We start from the raw sequence: 26,390 nt of genomic DNA on the forward strand, positions 1-26,390 counted from the left end.
CTCCTCTCTGCAGGTGGTGCTTGGCACTTTTCATTTAATGTGAAATTTTACCCACCAGACCCCGCCCAGCTCTCTGAAGACATCACCAGGTATTTGAAAGTTGGCTCTGAAAAAAGGCAGGCATGTCGGGAAAGCTGCTTCTCTTTATTCTCCGGAGAAAAGCATGCTTACGTCTGGTAACCTCACAGTCATCCCCACAGAAATGGCAAACCAAAGACAACAGAGTGAGAACAAACATCTGATGAGAAGATTTGCCAAATCCTGTCTGTTCACAGTGAATCTTTGGTGCTAAGCTGATAGTTCCCGCTGCCTGACCGTGGCGGGAAAACACACAGCCCTGAGAAACTGTCATCCACCTGCCACGATCACAGTGGATGGGATTCAGCATTAAATGATACAGCAATTTCTAGCAGTCCTGCTCTCAAACTCCGAGTCAAAAAGTGTTCACGTGTGTATCATTTTTTAAATAGCTGCCGTGTATCAGATTGGTTATATAAAAGGCATAAGCATCTAAGCAGCGATTTAAAAAATGATACATACATGCACACGTATGATACACATAAACGTGTACATTTAACAGTTTATTTTCCATGACCTGTCTAGACAAAATGATTAATTCATTTTGGGGAAAGAAGACCCAGAGAAAGGAATCGAATGTAAAACTATTCTTGTGCGATGACTGAGCTCTGGGTGTGAGAGGAGTTTCCTTTATGAGGCTGGCCTGGTTTGCTGTGTGTTCTGGGCTTTTCCGCATCCTGCCTTGGAACCCCTGGCTCTCGCACCCTGGTTGGCAGTCAGTTTGTAGCCAGTCAGGGTGACGTTGTGCCATGTGTGCTGGGTTTTCTGTGTAAGCCTCACATCCTCCTTGGAGGGCTTTTCAGAAAAGGGAAAGGACTCAAAAAAGCTCTGGTGCCTTGCTATGAGTAAAAATAATTCCAGCAGGCATGTTAGGAGAAGGGCAAAAAATAGTTACAGAGGATTTCTTTTACATGTGCATGAAATCGAAGAAAATGTAGGATTTGTTTATTTAAAGATAACTTTTTAATAATATTGAGGAACCACTTAATTGTGGCTAATTGATTGGTTATAGAGCCAAATACACCTGGATTTGAAATGCAGTGCACGCACGGTTCCCATCTATTTGTGCAATGTTTACAGAGTGAGTCTGTATTACATGGAGTTTCCTTCACATTTAAAGGGGACCTTAAGGCTTTAATCATAGTCTTCAGCGTCAACCGATTAACAGTTTATCTCTTATATGAAAGGTATTTGTATATTTTATTATACCTCTATGCTGGGCCTTGAAGAGTATTTTTAAACGTCATCAATGTTAACACTTACCTTGGGGTCTTCTGCAGTTAGCATTAGATCTATAGATCTTGAAAAGCAGAGTAAAGGGGAGATAAGTCTGCTATTAATGGAGATACTTGCATGATTTCTCGGCCAAATTAGGTGGAACATGTTTTGTATTCCGTGAATAGAAAGCTGTTTACTTTTAATGAGGAGGTTCTCAGATTTTAAAGTAGTAAGTCTTCAGAGTTAATCTTCCTATCAATTGGATTCTAGAAAGTCCGCTAAATAAAAAAAAAAAAAAAAAAGAGAGAGAGAGAGAACTTGAAACAGGAGACATTGTTCTCATAAAGAGACCACTGCATGAAGAATGCAGGAGGTTGAGAGCAGAGTTTATGATGGTGTAGCTGTTGAGTTAGCTGAAATCTGTCTCGCTCATAGGGCAGGACCTTTAACCGAGACTTTAAAATGAAACTTCCTTAAGGCTAGTAGAGACCTAATAACTGCATTTAACAGCACCATTTTTGTATGATAATTCCCCCAACCAGAGATTGCAGTGAGTGTGTTGAGGGCTCATTTATTTGATTTTAAATGTTAGTTCTTGTAAAAGATGTTAAAGGAACAGGTCATGAGGTTTCTTTTACTCTGTGCTTTAGTTATAAAAGCTTGTTTTATTATGAACATTGGCTTGCCTCTAGATGCCCTTAAATATTGTATTTTGTAGCCAAGCATTTTCCCCTGACATCCCAATCAAAATACAGATGAAGGAAAATTCTAGTGAGATTTTTCAACAGGAAGAAATCGTTTACAGTACAATATGTATCAAGTGGCCTGCTTTTCACATGTCCTAACGCTGGCTTTTTGCCTTGTCTTTTGGTTCCTGGAAGGTACTACCTCTGCCTACAGTTGCGAGATGACATCGTGTCCGGAAGGCTGCCCTGCTCCTTTGTCACCCTGGCCCTGTTGGGCTCCTACACTGTCCAGTCAGAACTTGGAGACTATGACCCAGATGAATGCGGGAATGATTACATTAGTGAGTTCCGCTTCGCCCCAAACCACACGAAAGAACTGGAAGACAAAGTGATCGAGCTGCACAAGAGCCACAGGTCAGTGCAGAAACCCTGAAGACATGCGACTTAGCTTGTGCCTCGGTGGGTGAGCCTCACTGGTACTACCTGCTTTTCCCAGGACTGATTTCAGTGGCATGCAGGTTGGGACTGCAGCAGAGTGAGGTTCTGTACTTGGTACAATTCTGGGTAGTTACATTGTGGCTCCGATGCTCTTTGAGAGCCTTTTGTCTTGTTATTCTCCCCCACCCCCTGCCGACCACAAACCTGCTAGTGCCTCTCCGGGGACTTGCTTAGTATATAGCCAGGGGCTAAGTGGGAAATATTACAGAGAGCAAAGCAGCATCGTAACACATTTTTTTTTTTCTTATCAGAGGAATGACGCCAGCAGAAGCAGAGATGCATTTCTTGGAAAATGCCAAAAAGCTGTCTATGTATGGGGTCGATTTACATCATGCCAAGGTACACATTTTTCAAACCCCAACCTTCCTATTCAGTTGTATTAAATTCAAGGTTATTATTAATACAGGCCGGTGATTTTTACTACAGGCATTATAAACAAAAACTGGGGGATTCCAATCCGTGCTTGCTTTTAAGGCCTACTCAATGATAAAGCACATTCAGCTCTCTGATACTTGGACTGAAGGGTTTGCTCTGCATGGCTCAAACTCCCATTGCTCCTGGCCTCAGCTCCTGAAAGGTCACAGTAGGCAAAGCCTCCGATTGCCTGTTGGTTCAGTTATAAATGTATCTTCACATCACAAGCTCCTAACTCAGCCCCCTTCCCTGTCACAGTTTTATCTCCCACTTTGTGCCAACACGTGCCCTTTGCTTCTGCCAGATCCTGTCTCTGCCTTTTCCCTGAATATGCCTATCTTTCTTTGGGCTGTCCTCCTTCCTGTCTACCTGTCCAACTTTGGCCAACTGTCCAAGACCCAATCGTCACATCTCTTATGTGCCAAGTGCTCTTTATGCCTCTGTCCTGGGTGATCACCCGGCACATAGCAAATACCTGTTAAATTGAAATAACTCTCTAGAACTTGGGTTCTCTGACAGACAATCAGTGCTTTGAAATAAGGTTATAATTTTGAAGTTCAACTAAAATTAACCCCCCAAGCTAAGGCTTGTCTAGTTGATTGGTGGTCGGCGAAATGTTAAAATTCTATCTTGGCTACGGAGTCTTTTGAAGAAGTTGGGACCAGGCTGTAGGAGGGTTGAGGTGACGAAGATGCGTAAAGCTGTTTACTTTTCCCAGAATCTCTGTATTTTTCAGCAGTGAGAGAATGACTGTAGGGGCTATTAGTCTATTATTTGAGCAGCTATGAACAAAAGTACTTGAGAAGCACAGGAAGCCTTACGAAAACTTTCATCCAAAACATAGGAAGTTTGTTAGGATCATGGGGATGGATTCTGGAACTTTTAGTAGCCTTAAAAAGATGAGTGTTTGAAGTTCAGAGGCAGTTTCTTCTGACTTGGGCTGTCAGGAGACTATCACTCCGTAGGGGAACGTGCCTTTAGTACTAACAGACTGCATAGTCACCAGTTTTAGGACCCAAGGAACACGCAGTTAACGGGTTTCCAGGCATTCAAGTATCTTACACCGTCAAGGTTGGGGCCAAGAAATGAAGAGAGTTTCAGCTGGCTCGCAACAACCCAGGGGACCCGTCTATGATCTGCAGGCTCTGTTGATGCTGGAAGTAGGGCCCCTCCCTGGTTGGCTCTCAGTGAGCAGACTGATCCCCACTGAGTTTGGACAAGGAAATGGTGGCCATCCGATAAACACAGGTTTGATTGCTTATGTCTGCAGACCATGCTGTAGATCATACAGGACAGGCACTTCCAAGGCCTGAAGGCCTGAACACTAGCAAAATCTCATAGACTCGGCTGGGGCATACCTATCTGAGGGATGTGTCGGTACATGGAATGCCGAGCTCTTTGACCTTGGGGTGTAATTACGACAGCAGCTATAGCTCTATTTACTTGCCAGTTTGTTATTCTGTTTTTTCACTTCTTTCTCACTCAGATAAGAAAATGTCGTGTATTTTATGCTATAGAAGGCAGGATGAGGATTTAAAAAAAGATAGGGACATACGCTAAGATTGCTTTTCTCTTCGAGCTTTTCCCTAGGTGGCTAACAGATAAGGAAACAAGAAGGAAATGAAGGTAGCCTGAAAATTCGAGCACATTGAAAGCTTGTTTTTTGAGTTACATTACTCACGATGATTCACTTACTGCCCAGGAAAAATAAATAAGTAAAAGATTAGGGCATACATTTGGGGCAGTACAGCTCTAGATTTATCAGTGTTCCTATCAGTACAAATAAAAATCACTTAACATTGCTGTAGCTACTAAATTAAAATAGATCACTGCTTTTTCATTCACTAATATGATTTGAAATCACACCAATTAAAAAGAAAGAGTTAAGGAAGCACCAATGCAGCCTATTACAGGATTTCATCTGAATATTAAGTATAACGAATGTTCAGCTGCGGACTCCCATTTTCTGGCACAGCCACACTCCATCATTTCAAGGAGGAAATTTACTGAATTAAATTAGAACTGATTTCCGGTTATAAGTGAGATGCTTCTCTTCTGTGGATGGTATAAAGCCCTGGGCTTTAGGGCCTATTTAGAATTTCTGAATTGTGATTTTGGACTCCATGGCTCTGTATAAAGAATACATAACATATTATTAGATGCGGGTCCCTTGTTTTGGAAAACCTATTCTAAATGCTTTGTCTTTTTTTCTTAGGAAGACTGCCTCTGCTTGTTTGTCATTTAATGTCAGTCTGAGTAGGTGCTGTCAGAGTCATTTATTCCATATAAGATTCTGAAATACAGATAAAACTCCTTATTGGGTAGCCCATGGACCGAGTGATAAGTGAAGGATGCAGAGTTTGAGCAGTGATTTTAAATTAAGGGAAGAGTACACTCATTTGTTTTAATTAGGATAGACTGAGACCATCCAGATCTCCCTTCAGTGCTCCCTGCTAAAGGGAGCATCTAATGTGTTTATTGGTAGGGAAGCACCCACGTCCCCAGTAAAGACCGCTGTGACAGCTTTCAGTACAAAAAAATTACCAAGCTGACGTCAGGACTACGGGCTGTGGCAGAACACACTTGATGATCAAACGTGTTACTCTGATGTTACTTCGGAGTAACGACATGGAAACGTTGGTTCAGTTTAAAACCCCACCTATTCCTGACGCTTTCTTTCTTCCCTTGCCCTCTCTTTCAACAAACGTGTGATGGCTTAATGCCTGCTGGGGAGGTGCTGTATGACCGCTGATTGGGCAAAGGTGTAAAACAGAGCTCCTGCCCTCAAGCAGCTTCCAGTCTTGAGGAGAGCAAGGTGTGGGAGGGAGCTGATTGGAGCGCCACTTGCTTGGGGTGTGCTGGCGACGACAACAGAATGATACAGGGACGCGGGAGGCCTGTGTGGTGGAGAGGAGGGGTCAGAGGAGGCTTCCTCATCTTCCCCAAGAAGGATTCTGGCTCCTCATTACTCAAAGACACTAATGGGTGATTTAAAAATAATAATAACAACGAAAGAGCTTTTAAGTGTCCTTTCTTCCGTAGGTCAAAGGTCTAGTTCCCCAACTAAGCTCTGTATTTATCACCCAGAAAGCGAATCAAGGACCTTTAATCAAACAGTCCTCCCCTCGTGCCTGCATTTCTGCTTCGGGCGCGAGGAGTCACCTCTGAGCGGCCCTGTGAGCACGTTGGCTGGTTCTGAAGGATCAATAGTGCCAGCTATTTGTCAGTATCAGGCTCTAGCTCTTCCAATTGCTCGTTCAGATGAAAGCCCCTGATAAATGGTGGACAGTTTCTGGTCTTTGAGCTCTCCTCAGAATTTAATTATGTGGTAATATCCTGCCATCAAGTATTTCCACTTGTGTAGAGTAATTTTGTACCTTAATGGAGCGATCTGTTTCCAGGGTAAAATATTTCATTTTAATCCAGTTAGATGGTATTTGTAGACTTAAATTTCCTAGAGATGGACCGAAATATTTATTTTTGATTCTGGAAATGTTCATTTTCTGCCTTGCACTGGCAAGATTGAGGAAGTAAATGCCCACAGTGGGGATGAGTCAGACTCTCCTGTTTGGATTCTTCCATATCCCCCTCCCCTCTTCACCGCTGCAGAGTGACTCGGTTCCAGGGACAGTCCTGCTGATTAATATGTGGCAGAAGACCTCAGCTTCACCTCCTATGTGCCCCCTGCTTCCAACATCCAGTGTGACAAGGAGATGGGGACGGAGCCTCACACACAGTCCTGCCTTCTGTCCTTTGTGTCTCCCCCACTCAGGGCCACCACATGTGTTGATTTTACCCCGTTTCACCCAAATACAACATGTGGGGGGCATAGGCTGGACACACTCGGTCTCCTGAGCTTTATATGACCTCCCTGATGACCTCTGATCTCTGAGACTTCTCATCCCACAGCCCTAGGAAGTGACCTAAAGGTGAAGTAAATGTGCCAAGTAGCAGAACAACAAGCTATAAATATAGCATGCTCCCACTTAAAAAAAGAAAACTATATACCTATAGAAAATGTGCTGATATTCATGTACGTGAACCGGTTTTCAAATGTGACTGCAACTGGGCAGTGTGTGTGTTCCAGGCGCGCTGGGGAAGTACGCTCGTAATTTAAAAAATGATTTTATATTTAAATTTCACTCTGACACTAATGGTATGTAAAAAAGATTTTTTTCTAAGGCTCTCTTTTAATGGAACAAACTCCAAAACACTCTTTTTTTTTTTTTTTAATTTTTTTTTTTTCAACGTTTTTTATTTATTTTTTGGGACAGAGAGAGACAGAGCATGAACGGGGGAGGGGCAGAGAGAGAGGGAGACACAGAATCGGAAACAGGCTCCAGGCTCTGAGCCATCAGCCCAGAGCCCGACGTGGGGCTCGAACTCACGGACCGCGAGATCGTGACCTGGCTGAAGTCGGACGCTTAACCGACTGCGCCACCCAGGCGCCCCTCCAAAACACTCTTGAGAAGGGGCAGAGCCTCTCTGTTAGTATACATATCAGCTGAACGTTCTATCTCTGCAGCCAGGCTGCTCATATTCAACTGGGAAGGACCCTTCACCTCTCCATGCCTGAAAAGTGTCCTCCTCTGTAAACTAGGAACAGTCATAGCAACTCTCTTCAAAATATCACCGTGAAAATGAAAGGAGTTAATACACATTAAACGGCTGTAACCGTTTTAGAAGGGCAGCGATGATTTCTTCCTGCTATTAACACATCATCTGGTCGACCTTCTCTGTGTGCGGTATTTACGTTGTAAGATACCTGAGCGTGAGCCAGTTTTACTCTGACATATCTCCATAATGATTAATATCTTCATTAGGAGCCTATTACTTAGTGGCAGTGTTTAAAAAAAAAATGGCTGCAGTGTTCTTCGTATTTAAATTAGAGCTATAGGTAGTCAATTATAGCTTCTTTCATGGAAGCTTAAATCCCCTACTCAGCTGTCAGTGGAAAAAAGTGAAATACTGATCCGTTGTTTCTTGGTGCTCTTTTCCAGGATTCTGAAGGAGTAGAAATTATGCTAGGAGTTTGTGCGAGTGGTCTGTTGATATATCGTGACCGACTGAGAATAAACAGATTTGCCTGGCCTAAGGTTCTAAAAATTTCATACAAACGGAACAACTTTTACATTAAGATCCGGCCAGGAGAGGTAAGCAGCCCCGCATTTGCATGTACCTTGAACAAAAAGGTACCTGATGGCAAACAAAGATTTAAATTGCCTGCGCCCAAGTTCTGAACCTCATAGGACATGGTGATTTCTGTCTCAGTGCCGAGGAGAATTTATCGTAGACTTGTCCGATAAACAACAATAAATAAAACATTTTCTTCTTTTCAGTGGTTTGATTCTAATTTTGTCCCAGTGCATAGTTTGAAAAAGTTTTATTTTTGAAGCTTTTAATGTAAAATCGGGATTTGTGAACAATGTTCTGTACATTTCCAACTGTAGTATAAAAGAAACTCTTAGATGCTAAACCTTTTGTGAATAAAAAAATAGATTTCTTCCTGTTTGTTTCTGTTTTACATGTCCATGACCTGTCTTTGTACTCCAAATCTGTTGGCACCCTAACATGTATAGCTTAGCGATAATGTGATCAAAGCACAAGAAAGATTATAGCAAGAGACACCAAGGGTAAATTACATAAGCGTCTCATAGCCTTGTACATTTCTGCCTTTTTCTTTCCATCAGGTAGACTGATGAAAAAATCAAAATCGTTAACTTATCGTTGCTCCTCGGGTACAACCATCCTGAACTACTTATATCCTCCAAAGTGGTTTACACATAACAGGAGATATTTACCACCTATGATCTGTTTAATAGATGATGAATAAACATCCAGTTTCTAATGAGCATGCATAATCTAATGGAGGCAGGCAGAGTTCTAAATTGGCAGCTCATCCGTGTCTCTGAACTTTTTCTGGTACAATACAGAATGATCTCCTGTCTTCCAAGTCAGCCTCTCCATTGGTGGAAAATGTAATTTAAAAATCAGGTTATATGTGATGTAATGTGATGCATGGTGACTACAGTTATAATGCTGTACAGTATATGTGAAAGTTGCTAAGAAAACAGATCTTAAAAGTTCTCATCACAAGAAAAAAGATCTGTAACTATGTGTGGTGATAATACACATAAACATTGAATCATGTTATACACCCAAAACTAATATAATGTTATATGTCCGTTGTACCTCACTTTAAACATTAAAAAAAATTTTTTTTTTTAAATTTGTATTTATTTTTGAGACAGAGGCAGAGCATGAATGGGGGAGGGTCAGAGAGAGAGGGAGACACAGAATCGGAAGCAGGCTCCAGGCTCTGGGCCATCATCAGCCCAGAGCCCGACGCGGGGCTCGAACTCACGGACCGTGAGATCGTGACCTGAGCTGAAGTTGGACGCTTAACCGACTGAGCCACCCAGGCGCCCCTAAACATTTTTTTAAATCATACTATAAAGCAAGGAATCCTGTTTAAATATAAAGTCAAACTTGTCTGTGAAGACTGAAATAATCCGGAAGCTTTTCATGTAAATACCTGAAATTAGTTTTTTATAATTCCCTAAAATTGCATATTAAACTTATAACCGATAATATATTTGGTTCATCCAACATTTACTAAGCGAGCACCTGTTTATCATCGAGCACGATATTGGTCCCTATCCTTAAGGGACTTTCTGTTTGGCAAAGAATCAGTCTCGTGCACTTAGAATTCTGTCGTCATGATACGTATCGCACATAGGATAAAATTCTACATACATGGAACAAACAGGCTGGGGTGAGGGCCCAGATGGGAACGCTGGAGAAATGCATCAGGAGACAGTAGTGAGCCATGGGAGGTTTTCAAGAGGACGTGATATGCTAGACGAATAATTTGGAATGAAACTGCAGGTTAGCAATGAGATGTGGTAAGACCTAAACTAGGGCAGAGGCTGTGGGAATAGAACAGAAGGAGCAACTGTGAGGGAGGTTTCAGAAACAGAACCAGTAGGTCTTGGACACAGGGTGGAGGAGGGTGCTAAAGAGGGGAAGGGGTCCATGATGATCAGAGGCCTTCCCTTGGCATGCGTGAAGTTGATGGACATGATATTATTAGACAAGAGGGGAAAACAGAGAATTTCAGAAAAAAAAAAATTAAATTCCTCTGAGACATTTTCAGGGGGTGATTCTTGCATAGTAAGAAATACAGGTTTGAAGGAGTCGTCCACTGCATCCATTCTATTCGAGGCCTCAGGCAAGAAATAAGTTGCCCAGAGAACAAGGGAAGTTAGAGGAGAAGAAGAGACCCTCAAACAGAAACCCTGGGTGACATCACTTTTTGAGAGGGAAGAGTAGGCAGAAGAGGACCGTAGGGGGATGAGGAAAAGCAACCAGAGAAAGAAAAGGGGCAGGAAACAGTCCCAAGTGACAAGGAGACGAGATTCTGGGCACATGATGAACCAGCGGGGCCAGATGCTATTGACAAGACGTGTGGGCTAAGAACTAAGAAAAGTGCGTCGACTTGACAAAGCCCGGTGTGACACTGAAGAGTTTGAGAAGATGGTGGGAGGACCCTGCAGGTGGCAGTGAGGTAAGGGGTGCAGTAGCCAAGGCTTCTCCTTCTTGACCTTTGTCAAGGAGCGAGATGGGGTTGTGTTTCAGGCAGAAGCAGGCTCCAAGAAAGTTGCCCTCCTCCCCGCCCCCGCCACTTTTTTACAATCATGTAAATAAGGCTGAGAAGAATGAGTGAGGGAGAAAATGAGTGGTGGCACAAAGGCTCTGAAGAGGTTGAGAAATTGGTACAAAGCACAGAGAGAGAGAGAAGCATTCAAACAGCGTGAGGACAGCAGGAAAGAAAACCTTCCCGGCTTCTTGGCAGCCGCGAGCACGAGTATGGTGCATATTAGATGCGGGATGAATAACTGAAGGATGGTTTAGTCACGATCCAGAATGCTCTGGTTTGCTGATTGGCTGCAGCTGTTGGCCAATAGCGGTTTTTACAACTTACCCCTCCGTGTGAACGTCCAGAGTGAGTGAAAAATTGGGAAAGGCAGTTGTAGTTGGAATAGCTTGTGATGTATTTCCCAGCCTCCCCACCCCCAACCCCAGCTCGTCCCTCTCAAATAAGAAATGGAAGTCAAGCATAGTTATATCTCCTATGCCACACATAAGGCCCCTCTTCTTGGTTCTTTGCTATGTAAATTACTTTTTTTCTGTTGACTGTGTCAACAGTCCAGTTGTTTAATGCTCTTTTGGAAAGCTTTTACTGTTTAAAATGATTGCCCTCTGGTGGCCTGATGCATACTGTCGGCAGAAAATAAAAAAATATCGAACATCTGCAATAATAATATTAAAATACATTAGGAAGTCGGATATTTTGCCTTGAGAAATCAAATGGCTGATAGATTGTCATCTGAACTATACATGCTGAAAGATAGGAAATCGTGTTCTCCCGATCTATGTTCGTATATATAATATCAAATAATCCATAGATTAGAACGCATAAACAAAATCAGCAATATCTGATACCAAGTCATCAAATACCTAGGACATATGCATATATTCCGACCAGATCCTGGGAGAAAATGTCTTCCTGAAAATGCTGTAGACTCTAAACATTGTGTTTATTCCTGTATGTATATTCCAGTTGAAGTCATGGTGTCATAGAGACACCATGAAAATAAGGCTTAAAAATGAGATCAGGACAAATTGGCCTCTGGAAGAAATCCAGATGCTGTCTTTTTTTGCATTCCGTTTTCATAAAATCCATACTCGGACATAAAACACGCGCATAATGCGGTTATCTATGTCTGCAGCATTTTAAGGAGAATAAATACAAGATTGTTTTTTTAATGAATAATATGTATAGCATGAATTCTGCAAATAGCGCTTGATTTTGTGAGTAAAGGGAAAAACTTGTGGGGGGCATGATTTGTAAATGATTTTCTTTTATTTGTAATTGCAAACCTGACTTTACTCCTCAATACGTGTTTGTTTTTTTTACTTTAGTTTGAACAATTTGAAAGCACCATCGGGTTCAAGCTGCCAAACCATCGAGCTGCCAAACGTTTATGGAAAGTATGTGTTGAACATCACACATTTTTCAGGTAGGTCAAGATGATTTCATTTCTTCCTCAGGAAGAATTAGAACAATTGGAATCACTTCTACTGAAAAAGTTTGCGGGAAAGAATGTGGAAGAATATCCTTTCTATTCCTTCAAGTTCACTGTCACCAGGTTTCTTGGCAAGAAATCTTTATCTGCCCTGCTTCCCCTTTCTTATTACCTTTAGTGTCCTTTCATTATTTTTATAAGATGCCCACTTCAAGGATTCAATCCCTTCCTTAACATTTCAGTCATTTCTTAATACACTGGGCTCCTTTGTTTACTCAGACTATCAGATTTGTTTCTACAAAATAGCAAATTTTATCACCGTCTTCTTCACCAAGATCACCTATTTAATTGTTCTTTGGGTTTATGGAACCATAAACTCTTCAGTTGCATGAGATGTTAAAGTTCATGGAGTCCAGGCCAACTCCCATTGCATTTATAGCCTCTCTACAACTCCCTGGTTGACATGTACTGTGGGAATTGATTTTTTTTCCTATAAAATCACATTTGGGGCGCCTGGGTGGCTCCGTCAGTTAAGCACCCGACTCCGGCTCAGGTCATGATCTCACGGCTAGTGGGTTCGAGCCCCACATCGGGCTCTGTGCTGACAGCTCAGAGCCTGGAGTCTGCTTCGGCTTCTGTGTCTCCCTCTCTGTCTGCCCCTCCCCGTTCGTGCTTTGTCTGTCTGTCTGTCTGTCTCTCTCTGTCTCTCAAAAATAAATACTTAAAAAATTTTTAAACCACATTCATTTAACATGTTATATGTTAAACGCACAAAGCACTTCACCTTTGAAAAAGTTGAGATAGCATTCTTAATGTTTGACTCAACAGTCTCTCTGGCATTTTTTTCTTTAATATCTTTAGACTGTTGTTACCAGAAGCACCTCCAAAGAAATTCCTTACCTTGGGCTCCAAGTTTCGTTACAGTGGCAGGACGCAAGCCCAAACGAGAAGAGCCAGCGCGTTGATAGATCGTCCTGCCCCTTACTTCGAACGCTCATCCAGCAAACGCTACACCATGTCTCGCAGCTTGGATGGAGGTAGGCATCACTTCCTAACCTTTAGTAATAATAATCACGAATGGCCACCCAGAAATAGTATGAAACCATCCCAAGCTTTCAGTGAACGTAGGTCCTCTTGAGAAGAGAGTGAAATAAAAAGCACTCGGTCCGTGGCCCAGTGACAAGTTGTAACCCCCACCCTCGGGGACAAAAAAAAAAAAGTTGCCTCGGTGAGTCTAAGGTCTGTTATTGGTAGATGTATATAAAATTACTCCATAAAAGAATGATGCTTAGGGAATGAAGAGCGTAGCTTTCATCAGCCAGCACCCCAAATTTGGAGAAAGATTATCTCATTCTAAATACAGTTGTCACGTGCTCCGTAAGTAACTTGGTTCTCTTGTTGGCAGATCTTAAATGATTACCGGGTTTGTTTCAGTCAGTTTCAGAAGGAAGACCATAAGTTAAATTTATCTCTGTTTCTGCCAAATTTTCAGGGATAAATTGTGACTGTTTCCAGTCAGTGCATGATAGCTGATAGAAAGGATGACATTTAAATGGTGGAGCCAGAGGCTGCAAGTTAAATCCTCCTGTTAATATTAATTACTGCACCAGATGGACTGGGGGAGCATTGCCGTGTAAATGTTCTCCACCGTGAAGTCAAAGGCGGAAGTTAAACAGGGAGAGGATCATGTAAATAACATTTCTAAGGAATGACATAGTAGCGAGTTTTTAGCAGGTTTTTGTCTTGTGTGACAGTTTTGTGTTGCTGTCCATAGTTTCGCACAAATGTGCTTCCTTCAACAACACATGGCAGCTTATTACTTAGAATAATACTTAGAAAGTGATTCATGGCTAGGGTGCCTGGGTGGCTCTGTTGGGTAAGCCTCTGACTTCGACTCAGGTCATGATCTCGTGGTTCACGAGTTTAAGCCCCGCATGGGGCTCTGTGCTGACAGCTCAGAGCCTGGAGCCTGCTTCAGATTCTGTCTCCCTCTCTCTTTGCTCCTCCCCCACTTTCTCTCTCTCTCTCTCTCTCAAAAATAAGTAAACATTAAAAAAAATTAAAGAAAGTGACGCATGGCCAAGTCTCTCCTTTAATTCCACCTGGAGATTAGTGGTTTTATAGAAAACGTATCTGTGTATATAAAAAGAGTAAGTTTCTCGCATGTGTGTACAACTTTAATAATAAGCAAAAACAGGGGCGCCTGGGTGGCGCAGTCGGTTAAGCGTCCGACTTCAGCCAGGTCACGATCTCGCGGTCCGTGAGTTCGAGCCCCGCGTCAGGCTCTGGGCTGATGGCTCAGAGCCTGGAGCCTGTTTCCGATTCTGTGTCTCCCTCTCTCTCTGCCCCTCCCCCGTTCATGCTCTGTCTCTCTCTGTCCCAAAAATAAATAAAAACGTTGAAAAAAAAATTTAATAATAAGCAAAAACATAAAATTAAAATAGTAAAAATAGAGTAAAAACAAGTAAAAATAACGAAGTTACAAGTGCCTGGGCTCCCCTTCCTCCTTACATTTTTGCCACCGCTCACCACAGTCCCAGCTCTCTCTTCCCTTTCCCTGTAGCCCAATGTGGCTGATGGGGTGGCATACTCCCTGAATCCTCCGATTTAGAGGATTGTATTTTGCTAATGGAATACTTTATAAACAGTTGGTAGAGGAAGTCAAAATTGTGTCAGTTGTGCTATATTATGTATGTTACTGGTGAAGAAGAAAAGCACTCACCTGGTAGGTAAACCCAGACTGAAGTCCATCCGAGTAGCACCTGGCGAGTGATTTAAACTTGCCAGGTCTCAGTTTTTGTCACCATCTCTAAAATGGGGGTAAGGCTGTTTGCAAAGAAAGAGTGAATGAGACGTGCAAAAGCGTTCTTTCAGGTGTGATAATAATTACATTCATGATTATTCTTAAAGGCTTTTGTGAGCTGGCCTATGACGTTAATTAACCATTCTGTATTTTCTAATAGTTGCCTGTTTTTCGAATCTCTAACGTGGAGCTAAACCTTGGGAATAAAGCGTTTATTGGGGCCATTTCGGGTTGAACTCAGATGCTGAAATATTCACGTTAACACTGAAGCTTTTCTTACTACTTTGTTCCATTTATCCTTTCTCCTTTAGAGAATCTCTGTAAATTCTTTGTGTATTCCATAAGTCAGTGTCGAAGGAACTTTCGTAGAATCACACCTTTTTTCCCAGGCTCTCATCCACTTTGTTCAGTGATGTGTACCCAAGGGAACACATTTGTTGTGTACGTGGTTTTCCTCATGGCCTTTCGTGTGATAATGATTGTTGACAAGCAAAAGACAATTGTGAAACAAATGTACTAATAGCATACTGTCTCTTCCTCCCTGCCCGAAAGTGATGTTAGTATGTGTTGTCTCTCACTCTTTGGGGTCCTACCAATTCCCGTATGTTTCCTGTGCTGTTGAGCAGGGTGCCATGGCTGCATGTTGGAACACAAGTGGCTTTTTGCAAGTTTGCATCCTATGTACAACAGCCTAACTGACCCATTGGGAAATTGTGTCTCATATGAGCTTTCTCTCATCAGTAAGAGGAAATATAAAATATCTTAGTGAAGATACCTTAACGAAATGGTTTAGCTTTTATGAAAGGATTTCAGAATATTTTCTTACGTTTACATTTTAAACTTCCTAAACTATGAAGTTGGTTACATTTTTCCCACGATCAGCTACTGTGTATTGAAAAGCATCATTTGTAAGTTTAAATAAGTTATATACACCTACAACCTAAACTAATGAGTACCAGACTTTAAAAATGTCACTGAATTAAGCATCTTTCACTAAGACATTTCAGCAGGGCTGAAAGGCTGTGTCTTCTACCTTTTATGTTTGCATGTCTTACATCTGCATGGATTTCATTAGCAACATTTGTCTTGTCTTCCCAAAATATCCGAGATGAAGGGAGTGTATGCATATCACGGTAATCTTTTTAACGTGCGGTAGAAATTAAATCGTTTCTGCACTCCAGCTGAACAGAGTTGCCGTCCAGATTCTATAATCTCTCCAAATTTTATAATCCCACGAAGATAGTTAATTTCCATTATCAGCCATGGGACTTTTGATACAGTAGGAGTGATGGACTCTTGTAACCATTGCTAACGACTAATTAAAGCACCCAATTCGGTGCTCCGTGTTGAATGGCACTTCCCAAGATGTGTTCAGAGTCAAGTGTATGAGAGCAGTTGTCCGCTGCAGATACCGCTCTTAGCTGTGGGACTCACCACTGGCTGGTGCTGGAGCCAGCCAGTTACTCTGTGGGGTAACAGGCTCGCAGCAGCCCAGCCTCCCGCCCCTCCGCTGCCGCCACGCTCGCGCTTGTCCTCACCGCAGAGCCTGTGACTCACTCTGGTGGCTTCGCGACATGAGCGTTTAAGTCATTTTAAAACACTGGTATAGAAGACACACAAAGCTGTGTCTCGGAGAGCGCTTAGGTGCGGGTGCCCGCAGCGCTGCCTGGAGTTTTCAGACAGACGTGGGGAGGGGTACTTTTCGCCATAACGGGGCAATCGGTGGTGCTCTTCAGCCTCCTGACTTAACTATTTCAGACTTTTTTTCTTCGGTTGTATTTGCTTTTAGCGTCAGTGAATGAAAACCATGAAATATACATGAAGGATTCTGTGTCTGCTGCAGAGGTTGGTACTGGCCAGTACGCCACAACAAAGGGCATCTCTCAGACCAACTTGATCACCACTGTGACTCCGGAGAAAAAGGCCGAGGAGGAACGGGACGAGGAAGAGGAGAGACGGAAGAAGGCAGAGGAAGCCACGCCGGTGGCCGCAGTACGGCACGAGGGAAAGGTACATCTCCCAAGCTCCCTCCGAGAGCTTGCTTAGACTTTCACGAGCTACTTAATAATTCTGAGGCTAGAAACCAGGAATGTGTTAATCAGTCAGACTTAGGGTAGTTCCAATTCCAGCAGTAGTCACGTTCATAGGGTCAGTTTCTAAATTATGGTTTCCTCTGTCGACATTTGTCTTCTGGAAGATTTCCTTCTTAACGTTTTGAAAATTTTTATTTGAACTGATATGCTATGTAAGACTTTCAACAGCCGTCCTGTCCGTGTATCTTAAAAATACATTTAGGGCCATATGACACTTTTCTGTTTGGGCTCACGTTTCAGAACTGTCACTAAAATTATTTTCTTTGTTTCTGGCCCCATTCTCCTACCCAAGTACTGTATATTCTTCTAGATATACAGTAATCACATTGCCATTCTTCTGAGCGCAAGTTACTGAGTGACCGTAGCCTCTGTATTTACACACTATTTCCCCTCTTACCTTGTGACCATAATCTAATCATCAGAGCAGCGAGCAGACATGTTTTGAAAAGAGCTATTAAGGCAGAACTTTGCAAGGGAAGATGGAAGGTGAATTTGGCAGCAATTTCTCCAAGGTGTTCTATTCACCAGATTTCTAAACTTCATTTCACCCAGTATTTCTTACGGTATGTTTATTTTTGGTCCTCTGGCATTATAAAGCAACTTTTCAGAAAAATAGAAGTCAGGAAACCTGTAGACAATCTGCTTCTGGTTCAGGATCCCGTAGGTAGCAGAGCAGCTCTCTAAAAGTAGAAGAAAAAGAAACTATATGGGGAGGTTTGTGGGTAATGATGATGGTAAAACAGAGTGGCTCCTGGAATGTACAGAGTGAAAAGAAATAGAATAAAAATGTTGTGCAACTCACAGGTGTGCTAAAACTTGCCCAGATGTGACTCAAAAGTGTTCTTTTGAACTGGGGGGTCTTCAAATACAGATTTCTGTCGCTGGGACTCACCTGGGTCTCTAAAGAAAAATGCTTCTTTGGACAAGAGTTACACAGGGATGGGTAGATCCACAACATATTGTAGTTCTGTCAGAATAGTCCACGTGAAACCCTATCCATTTTTTTCAAGGTAAGATCATTTATTTACCAAACACAAAGATAAAAACAGGATAGGAGATGACGGCAAGGATATTGGATCACTCTTGCTGTTAAAACAGGCATGCTTTGTTCTGAGTTTTGTTTCTACACTCTTACCCTCCAATTAAGTCAAGGCAGCTTGTAAATAGGACGTGAGAAAAAGGTAGTATGCCTGAAAAGCAAACGATTTCCATGATTTCCCGAGATCACCCACAGCAGCCGACAATTCTCGTGGATGTATAACCGTGATTAAGTGCCACGTTAAAGGAAATGACTTTTAATTTGCTCCCAAAATAGACCCAGGCCGTGTCTCTTTATCGAATTGGAAAAGACCACCAATTTGTTTATATAAAATATAGCACTGAACTATCCTCCCTCCTGCCATTTATGCTAAGGGGAAACAAAAAGACAAAAAATTGTGACTCTCCTAGTCTGAATCTCTGAGAAGCCAGCACTTTGACCCAAATGCCTTCAGAAAGGCAGTGGCCCCAACCTTGTGCTTAGGTAGGCAGATGGCAGTCTTCATTTTCCACAGTGCAAAGCTGTCCTTGAAAAACCACTTAAATAAGTGGCATGGAAAATTAAACCTTCGTTTTATTCTTCTCCCTCCTCAAAAAGTAACAAAGAGGGAACTCATTTTTTTTAACCAAAATGAAAGTGTATTACTGAAAATAGTTCTTAAAAGACTGGTCCCCTCGATTGCTTTGAGAGGAGGGATGTTTCCCAGGCTTATGATCACCCCAGGTGCCTGGGCAGCTGTCCGCCACCAGGGGAACAATGGTCTGCAGGCAGAAGTCAGCTTGTATCTTTTATACATTGTTCTCGCTTGAATGAGATATGTGCAGGGTCATGTTTATTTCAAACACAGCGCTTCACGTCAGATGTGAGTTTTGAGAAAAGACCTACTTGACTATTTCCTAAAAGGAGACGCTTCTAATAGATCCGTGATACGATTTTATTTGTGCACGTTCTTACCCTCTTTTTATTTACCAAGTCAGGATTGGGAGTTACAAGCCAGGGCGACTAATTTCCATGCTCTCAAGTCTCTAGGCAAAACACACGTGTACATGCACACACACGTGCACACTCACACAGAGTGTCACAGAGAGCAGTGGAAGTCTAGCTTCAGGCTCTGTGTGACCTTGAATTGAACTCCTGGGGCCCAGCAGCTTCTGAGCTGTGCCAGGTCCTGTGTGGAGCTTGCTGGCTTCCCTCCACGCACACCCACCCCCACCCGGCTCAGCAGCCCTCCACCACCTGCAGAGGAAGCCGGCTGTGGTCCTAGAGGCTGCCGGGGCCAAAGAGAGTGGAAAGGGCCTCTCTTTGCCCTGCAGAAGCCTGAACTCCCCGGGGACACTTTTGTGGGGATGCCTGCCTTTATCATTCATTCTGTTAAGGACTCAAACCAGGGGAGTTACATCTAGTGATCACTCGCTTAAGAACAACCTGAAGGCTGGGACATTGTACCTTTCTGTTATTTATGGACCACAAATAATACAAAGGGAAAGGCTGATGGGCCACATCACATGAAAACACATTGTTTTTGCTAGTTACCTTATTGAAGCCCTCCTTTGAGTTTTATGTTCTCTTTACATCCTGGAGAAAGGAGCCCAAATAGAAGTTTTCAAAGGAACCTCAATTCTGCATGGAGCATGAGCTCCTTAAAATGCTAATTGTCGAGCTCCCTGAGTGGCACTACTGATCAGATGGGAGTGGGGCCAGAAACTTCTTGATTTGGAAACCCACCTGTTTGGGATGGAATTGACTCAGTGAGGAAAGGTAACGCTAAAGATTTTTTTCTTTAAATAATCAAATCTTGGATTCATTTTCATTTCTTAATTCAACCAAACTTTTAGTAACAGATCTATTAGCTGGAGATCAGGAGACGTTATTGAAAGTCTTGATTTTAAGTTATCTGAGAGTTATGTTTGCTTTCAAAACCCTAAAGCTTTCTAGAATTGTTGGTCTAAACAGACTTTGTGGATGGTGTGAAACATGTAGACTTTGAGATTACCCACCAATATCTTCGGTGCTGACTTAAAAAAAAAAAAAAAAAACGCAGCCTGTAATCGACAGTCTGATGGGGGAACAGTAGCCATTCGTGGTATCTTTGGCATGTGGCTTGAATACTTTAAATACATGAACAACCATAGTGCTAAAATTCTTGTTTTACAATTTTATATTGATACCCATAAGAAAAGTAACTAATTGCAGTTTTCTTTTTGTCCTTTTGCACCTCTGTTTGCTGCTTTCTGTCTCTCTCTGTCTCTTTCACATCAGTCACCTGGGCTTGGCACTGACTCATGCCTTCCGTCCCCCCCATCAGCCCATCGTCCCCCTGCACCCCCCCCAGAGCTCCGTAGGAGGTGTAAGGAGAATGACCGCCAACCCCCGGGTGTCGAGCCGGCCCAAGGCGCCGTGCCCGTGGGCGGAGAGCCCGCCCTGGACTCTGACCACAAAGGGAGGCCGTCCTTAGGGGACCAAGATGTGGCTTTTAGCTACAAACAGCAAACCGGCAAAGGGACCACCCTGTTTTCCTTCTCCTTGCAGCTCCCAGAGTCGTTCCCTTCTCTTCTAGATGACGATGGGTACCTCTCTTTCCCCAACCTGTCGGAAACCAACCTCCTCCCCCAGAGCCTGCAGCATTACCTCCCGATTCGCTCGCCCTCCCTTGTGCCCTGTTTCCTCTTCATCTTTTTCTTTCTGCTCTCCGCCTCCTTCTCAGTGCCATATGCCCTCACTCTCTCCTTCCCTCTGGCTATGTGCCTCTGCTACCTGGAGCCCAAGGCGGCCTCCTTGAGTGCCTCACTAGACAATGACCCGAGTGACAGTTCAGAGGAAGAGGTGTGTACCTCGGCACAGAGCACACTTCCCTGTCGTGGTCGGGGCTTCGGGCCGAAACAGTGTTAGGCGCCTACCGCACTAGCGGCCCTACTTTCAGAGCCTCATTTATTGTCTGTGCCGACACGTGAGAGGTTTTTGTGTGTCGGGGCGTGCGACCCGGCCCCAGGGTTAGGCACAACGCCATGTGGATGGAGCAGCCTGCACCCAGCCCGGATTCGTTCCGCTACCCGCTGACTTCTCCGGATGCTGAAGGACTCAGACGTCCGTTGCAAATAACCTGTCAGCTATGTTAAAAAATCAGGGTTAGGTTCAAGTTCTGGTCAGTTCTCGTGTCGTAAAGGAAACGAGCCAGGAGACCGAGAGATAAGTTTAACCCAGGTTTACGGAGCGTTACCAGAATGCGTCCTGGGATAATCACACATAGTGGTGATACCAGGAGGTACGTGATACTCAAGGTGAGGTGGCAGCGAACCCCGTCGGAGGTGTGCCATCCTCGTCTGGGTGGGTGGCTTCCCCAAACTGGCAGTGCCTCTCCTCCCTGGGGATTCTGAAGTGTCCCCACTCTGCCCTTCTGTTGTCATTGCCAGGCTATCACTGTGACTCACGGAGGTGAGCCAGACCCCAAGGGTGTGTTGGGCCACAGAAAATGCTTGGGTAGCTTCAAAGGCCCACATGACCTCCGTGGCCGGTAGGAACACAAAGAGGGCCGGAAGTAACTGCGGTTTTCACACTTAGGAAGAGATTCCTTTAAGATGTCCGCATGCCGTAAAAATGGGCTGTAACTTCATCGGCACTAACAGTGCCAATGGATAGATCGGGTAGCAGCGATTCTTTCAACCCCAGCAGAGGCCAAAAGATCCACATACACCGGACAGTCCGGGAAGGTCAGGGAGGCCGGATAGGCCCCTGTGGCTCTCAGCCCGGCGTGTGCTCAGTGGAGAAAGGACGGGGCCTGCAGCCTCTGTCTGAGAAAACATGCCGCCTGTCTGTCTCCTGTCCCTTACCCGAGCCAGTGGGTGAGTTGACATGGCAGCCATTAGCTTTGCCTCTTAACTGCTCTCCTGTCACACGACTCCACAGCTGTATGAACAGCCCGGCAGTTCCCTTCAAACAGAGCGCAGGGGCAAAGAACAGAAGTTGCCAACAGAGGGCCTGGCTGCCACCCACCTCCCTGCCCACACCTTCCCCAGGCCCCTTCAGCTCTTCTGTTCTCACAAAGCAAGCCTTTTTGTGGCAGGAGACAAGCCCAGCACTCCCAGCATTAAAAAAAAAAAAAAAAAAAGTCACAAAGTCAAAGCCACACTAAAAAAAAAAAAAAAAATCTGTTCAGTTTTCAGCTCAGCTAGAAATCATAATTTGAGGTACACCTGTGAGTATATAGAATTGCGAGGTGTGTATCTATATTTAGTGATATTATGACCATTTCTTAGCAGCAAAAGGGAAAAAATGGAAATGGCCTCATAGATGTTTAAATAAAAGTTTGGCCTTTTCAGCCATTTTCAAGGTTCTTAGGTCGTATGGCTCCAAATCTATTTAATACAGAATTAAATTTTCATGCATGGAAAATATTTCAAGAGAATGAATCCTAGCTTTCAATCGCTATTTCTCACAGTGGCAATATTATCAAATAGTGGAGGACTAGAACAGACAACATTGAGAACGCAAGATTATCTCCAAAGACTGTAATATTAGCTGGATTCCAACCTGGACATGTATTTTTCCTTTAGCAATGGAGTTAGTCGTCAAGCTAACACAAAACAAAAAAGATGGCCATTTTGTGCTTTTCTGAATTCTCAAGAACTGAACTTTCCCGTAGCAAACCACACAGATCTTGTGCCTAATCCAGGGTGTACATCTTGTTGTAATCAGTGCATGAAAATTAATGTTAAATTTGGGCATGTCTGCATTACATCAGCAAAACAAATCACAGCAGTTACCCGGCGCAAGCCAGTGACCACGTGACTGGAGCCTTCCAGCAGATAACTGTCCCTGTTCTTGCAAATCTCTGAGACTGCGAGCCAGCTCTGGCTGGTGCGGTCCTGGTAGCCCTCCTCTCCGGCCTGGGTCAACCATTACAGCCCTCCTGACACGAGACTTCGCGTGTGGCCATCTGTTCAATGTCGTCTCTTAACCCTAAGTGTTAAGAGCTGTGCCCTCCGGGTCGGGCTGAGCCAGAGGGCTCCTATGTAGGTCATTCCATTTAAGAAGAAGAAAAAAAAAATTTTGTTTACATGGCCTGTTTTAGTCGCTAGGCCTCAAGCACTTTGGCAACTAAACGATGATTTCATGTAGCATACGCTTCAGCTATGTCATGTTCATTTTGCAAAATCACAAATGACTATAGTTCTTTTCAAACATTTTATCATCCCTGCTTCAAGTTTTCACGTCTTGCAGTGTGGCTTAATTAGTTCCAGCCTTTCTCAAGAGTGAAACCCAGTGGAGAAAGGCATAATCATTTCAACTATAACGCTTGTTGACCAATCATTTTTTTCTTTTGTACCTTCAAGAATGGTCACAGAAGAAAGGGAACAGAATATTAAATCATCGGTCAAGAAACATGAGCTGAATTTAGCTCACTATACTGTAAATTGTAATTATGTGTTAATTTGTGAGGAATTTTTTTCATAATATAAAAAAGATTCAAATTAGGAAAAATTAATAGATCAGCTGATTTTTAACATTTTAAGTTATGTAAACAGAATTATATGATAGTTTGCAATATGTTAAACATTTCATAGTTTTGTTCAGTCATATAAAGAACGGTTGCTATAAAAGCTGCTTTATTCAGCCTTTTTTATGGACTATTTATTGATCATGCACTGTATTTGTTGAATAACCGATTACGTGCTCAGTAGGAATTTAAGGGACTTTAGATATGGCCTGAGCTATTTTTTTTTTTGGTATAGCTAGAAAAAATGGTAGTAATAATTATGTAGTATTATAATGTAACTAACATTATATTAATATCATTACAATTAGCATAGGCACTTTTACGTCTGTGTATGTCAGACATTCTATAAGGCACTTACTCTCCATTACCTGATACAGTTAGGGCTGTTACTTTCTCCACTTTACCGGAAGGAAATTGGGATTAAAATGTGAAACACGCCCAGTGTGTCACAAATTTAAATGGCAAGGATTTGAGCCTATGTCAGTCTGACATCAGAGCCCCCGCTCTTGACCATGACTGTAGTCTAAAGCCAAGATGCTTTAGTAAATTTTAAAGCCATGAGGGAAGTTATGTAGGAGGAGAAATACTTTCAAGCCCTTTGGAAGCGTTTCACAAAACTGGGCAGCGCAGGAAAAACAGGTCATGCTTATTTGTCCTTGAAAGCCTAAGGTTTCTTTGAGCTACTCTGTGCACTTGTACAATAACCTGTGTCTCTCCCCCTAAGTCAAATCGGCCTTTCCCTAGGCTGGCAGTTGGTGATGCCATGCTACTGCCATAGCAGTGATCACCCTTAAGAGAAGACCAATAGTCCCCCCTCCACCACCCCCCCCACCCCGCACCAGGTGTTGCCAAGGCAGCCAGGTCATGAAAACGTGTCTGCACACATTCTTTACCAAACTCCTGGAAACCGTGTTCCACTGAAGTCATGGTAGCTGGCCGCCTCAGGCGCACGTGCCAAACATGAATTTTTAACGTATTTTCTTTTAGGAATATATACAACGAAAGCTTGGGATAGTGCCAAGAAGCCAGCCTAGCCAGAGTCAGGTTGGTGTGAACATCGCACTGCCCCTGTCGTCTTTCTTGCCAGTCCTTATTGTCAGGATTGAAAGATTACTTGAAGAGGCAGGTTCACAGGTGTACAGCCCCCAGTTTTGATTTTTGTTTTCAAAATATTAATCGTTCATCTTTGCTGAAGGGAATTTTATTAATGATCAGTTGACATTCGTGGAGGGAAAGTCAGCTAATATTGTATTATGGCATTTAGGCGTCCCATTTTCAATGGCGATGGTTCTACTATACTCCAGGGAAAATCGTTTGTTTTCGATCATAAACCTCTATGAAGCAGCTTCAAAACCGATCCTGAAATTGCTATTCTCATTCTCCCTTGAAAACTTAGGCTCTGTCAAATGCTGTGCTTTGTTTTATTTGTTTACAAGTAGATGTCTCTCTTTCTCTGTTTTTTTTTTTAATTATTATAATTTGCTTCATTTGAATGGTTGTTTGGGAAAGAGATGTTTACATATCTCGATACACGTCTTTATATTGGAGGGTGGGGCAAAATAAACACCACATTTAGTCTATAAAAAAAAAGCGAACACTGCTACTTGAAAATTGAGTTCTATTTTTCACATATAAAACATATGCCTGTGAGTCACTGGCATGTGCTTTTTATAATTAATAGGTAATGCAGACAGCCTGATGGTCATAAGTGGGTGTCAATTATCAACATGATATAAATGAGGGGCTGAAAGTCCAGTGACTGTTATAGTAGCTTTTTACTTAAATTTACATCGTAATTTACCATTGAAATGTGACCCATTACAAGAATAGAAAAATATATATAAACGTCAATTTTATTTGCATTAAACATTTTTAAGAGATCTTTCTCGGGGGTTTAGTTGAAAGGGGGGGAAAGAATGACAATTTGGTTTTCCTGAGACATGAAACCAGACAAGTCAGCTCGGCTAATGCAGTTCCTGCGGCTCCCGCAGGCTGTGCGCCTCTGGTCTTCCTCTGAGTGGCTCTGCTGAGAAAACCTAGCTCTGGCCTTTCTTTTGCTTTTGCTTGAACCTGCATCCTTGTGGGAAGGTAGTAGGATACTGATCACGTAGAAAGAGAGTGAACTGTTTGACCCGTGCCATACCTTATTTGACCAAACGGGTTTGTTTTCTATTCCTGCCTTCCTCCCGGACCCTGGTCACTTCTGTGATCAATAGACCGACAGTGAGCGCACGGACACCGCGGCCGATGGGGAAACCACCGCCACTGAGGTTGGTATCATCACTGCAGGTGTCTGATAGCCGCCTAACAAAAGTGCCTTGTGAAGGGGTCTCTGTATTCGGGAACTTGGCATATTAGCTTTTTGAGTGGAGCTAAATTCTAACTTGGAAAGTAGGAGTTAAATATACTCTACTGCCTAGACCAGTGGTACTCAGACTCTGGCCTGCATCGGGATAGTCCTCTGCAGGGCCCCATCTTCACATTTCTCAGTCAAGGTGAAGGTCTAGGGTGGGACTCGAGAATTTGCATTTCAGACAAGTTCCCGGGGATGTTGACTCTGCCCATTTTAGAATCACATTTTGAGAACCCTTGGACAAACCAATAATACTTAAAAAAAAAATATATATATATATATATATATATATATATATATTCCCCTGTCCCAAATGAGAGGCTGTTTATGTGTGATAGCCATGATGAGGGAGGAGGAGAGTTCACAATTAATTAGCTTATTTACTAGATACAGACCTATTTTTTGAAATCCCTTAAATCCCAGATGGTCAAATAATAATTATTAAAATACGCAGTTTTGTAGATTGGATGGATACAACCTAGGTCCCTTAAAAGAAATGGATTCTCAAAGAAAAAATTGGCAAATTACTGTTTGTATTTGATTTAAAAAAAAAAAAAAGTGATCACATCGAACAGTGATAGGAAGATACTGTGCTGTCATTTATCCATTATAAAATCTTGAGGAT

At 42.9% G+C, this 26,390-nt stretch overlaps 1 protein-coding gene across 7 annotated transcripts in view; it reads left to right on the forward strand.

Annotated features, from left to right (window-relative positions):
- EPB41L3 (erythrocyte membrane protein band 4.1 like 3) overlaps nucleotides 1–26,390 on the forward strand; it is a 149,725-nt gene that overhangs the window by 106,378 nt on the left and 16,957 nt on the right. For 5 of the 7 annotated variants that reach the window (XM_047827733.1, XM_047827732.1, XM_047827735.1 and 2 more), the window contains 8 exons: nucleotides 14–89; nucleotides 2,178–2,396; nucleotides 2,732–2,819; nucleotides 7,895–8,047; nucleotides 11,880–11,977; nucleotides 12,845–13,020; nucleotides 16,576–16,796; nucleotides 25,629–25,682. In XM_047827733.1, coding sequence (XP_047683689.1) covers nucleotides 14–89; nucleotides 2,178–2,396; nucleotides 2,732–2,819; nucleotides 7,895–8,047; nucleotides 11,880–11,977; nucleotides 12,845–13,020; nucleotides 16,576–16,796; nucleotides 25,629–25,682 — 1,085 coding nt within the window. The remainder of the gene's footprint in view (nucleotides 1–13; nucleotides 90–2,177; nucleotides 2,397–2,731; nucleotides 2,820–7,894; nucleotides 8,048–11,879; nucleotides 11,978–12,844; nucleotides 13,021–16,575; nucleotides 16,797–25,628; nucleotides 25,683–26,390) is intronic. The other 2 variants (XM_047827731.1, XM_047827738.1) reach the window with 2 other exon arrangements.

The sequence above is a fragment of the Prionailurus viverrinus genome, chromosome D3 (genome assembly GCF_022837055.1).
Source record: "Prionailurus viverrinus isolate Anna chromosome D3, UM_Priviv_1.0, whole genome shotgun sequence".
NCBI classification, from domain to species: domain Eukaryota; kingdom Metazoa; phylum Chordata; class Mammalia; order Carnivora; family Felidae; genus Prionailurus; species Prionailurus viverrinus.